Source organism: Megalops cyprinoides, chromosome 2 (genome assembly GCF_013368585.1).
Source record: "Megalops cyprinoides isolate fMegCyp1 chromosome 2, fMegCyp1.pri, whole genome shotgun sequence".
Taxonomy (NCBI): Eukaryota; Metazoa; Chordata; class Actinopteri; order Elopiformes; family Megalopidae; genus Megalops; species Megalops cyprinoides.
The window spans coordinates 68,340,556-68,342,144 of record NC_050584.1 but is presented as its reverse complement, the minus strand read 5'-3'; the positions used below and the strand labels follow the sequence as shown (position 1 = coordinate 68,342,144).

Sequence of the window (1,589 nt, the reverse complement as noted above, 5' to 3'; positions counted from 1 at the left end):
GAGCTTAATTATTTCACTGTTACAGTGGTTATTATTGGTAAGCGTTATAATGCTTTTCCTATTCCACTGTTTTATCCCCCAGCTTTAGAATGTGTAGACTCGCGCAGCTTTTGTGATTGTTTAGCTTTAGAATGTTGACGTCACTGCAGTTTACTGTATTATTTATTCTTTTATTATTTTATTATTGCAGCGCGAGTTACAGAATGTTGTGGCTTTTGCAATATTTTTCAGACTTTCAGTTGCAGTAGTCATTCTTCTTTTGCCCGGCTTTGACTGATAGCGTTAGTAATTTGACTTCCGCGGTAAATATTATTTGCCGACTTTAGAATACTGTGACTAGTTACGTGTGTATGCTTGTTCAGCTTTAGAGTATTTTTCAGCATTGCATTTTACCCGCCTTTAATCCTGTCTTGCTGCTGCGCCAACCAAGTCGTTCATCTCGATGTCAATTAGTGCAGGGATTTCAACTGAATGTATGCTTGAATGTCTGAGGAATTGTGGTTACAAATAGATTTTATGTCTACATAATAAGGGTCTCAAGCCTGCTTTGAATGCCACGACCACAGAGAGGCATAAAAAGTTAAAAAGGAAGTATTAAAAAGTTTTCACCACTCACCGCTCACAACCCTCGCGCCATGGCAGCTCGAGACCATGACCATCACCCCGCACAGCGCAAGGAGGCTCGAGTCCGTGCGCATCGTGGACACCCGCGAGACCGTGGAGGTAAACGGCTGTGAACTGAATGCCCTCCCCACGCTTCACTGGCAGCGGCTCCGCTGGCTCGGTTCGGCCGTGGACATGGTCCCCCCGGACCGTGGCTGTCAGTGTGAGAGGCGCTCGCGGACTGGGCGAAGCTGCGCGCCACGCGCTGGCTCGTGCGACGTAGACTGAGCAGGAGCGAACGCGCGCAGCTGCCACAGTCTCGCGCTTTATTGATCTCCCCCTCGCGACTGGCAGAGTTCCACTCCAGCTAATCGAAAGGGGCACAGCTGTAACCTCGCGCCCCCGCCACGAATTTCATTAAGCCAAAACACACATCCCAGAATGCCACTTACGGCAAGTTTAAGACGAGGCAGATCATACGGAAGATAATGATAATGAAATGTGTGTCTACAGCTAAAATCTGTAACAATGGTGTATTTATTCACTATATAAAATGGCAAACCAAACAGAGTTTAAGCTTACTGTTTCGCTCATCTGTTTGCAGTTGACTTGGGCAGTGGCGTTGTAAGACCGAGCTGAAGAGTGTTTTCCGCTCTAATAACCGATGTTAATGTATATGCAGGTCCCATAGCTTTCATATGGGACGCACTTGGTGTTGGATACGTGCATGCGTGTGCGTGCTTAAGTTAGTCAGAATGTTTTTAATTAAAAGATTTAAACATACATACAATATACTATTAGCATTATTTTCAAGTTTTAGTTGTCAGGTGTGTTTGGCTCGGCAAGGGTTGAAGGTTTCAGAAAGATGAAAGATGAATGTGCGGATTTATGTCCATATATTTTCCAACACTTTATTGTGATAGCCAATTACCATGTCACAGACATTCTCTCCCTTGTGTTGATTGATTTTCCTCTCCAGTTATGTG

The 1,589-nt window shown here is 44.8% G+C and overlaps 1 protein-coding gene across 1 annotated transcript in view; it reads right to left on the bottom strand.

Moving 5' to 3' along the window:
* Positions 1-715, bottom strand: part of chodl (chondrolectin) — a 10,761-nt gene extending 10,046 nt beyond the window's left edge. The window contains exon 1 of the mRNA XM_036522459.1: positions 617-715. Coding sequence (XP_036378352.1) covers positions 617-698 — 82 coding nt within the window. The 5' untranslated portion in view covers positions 699-715. The remainder of the gene's footprint in view (positions 1-616) is intronic.
* Between the last annotated feature and the right edge of the window lie 874 nt (positions 716-1,589).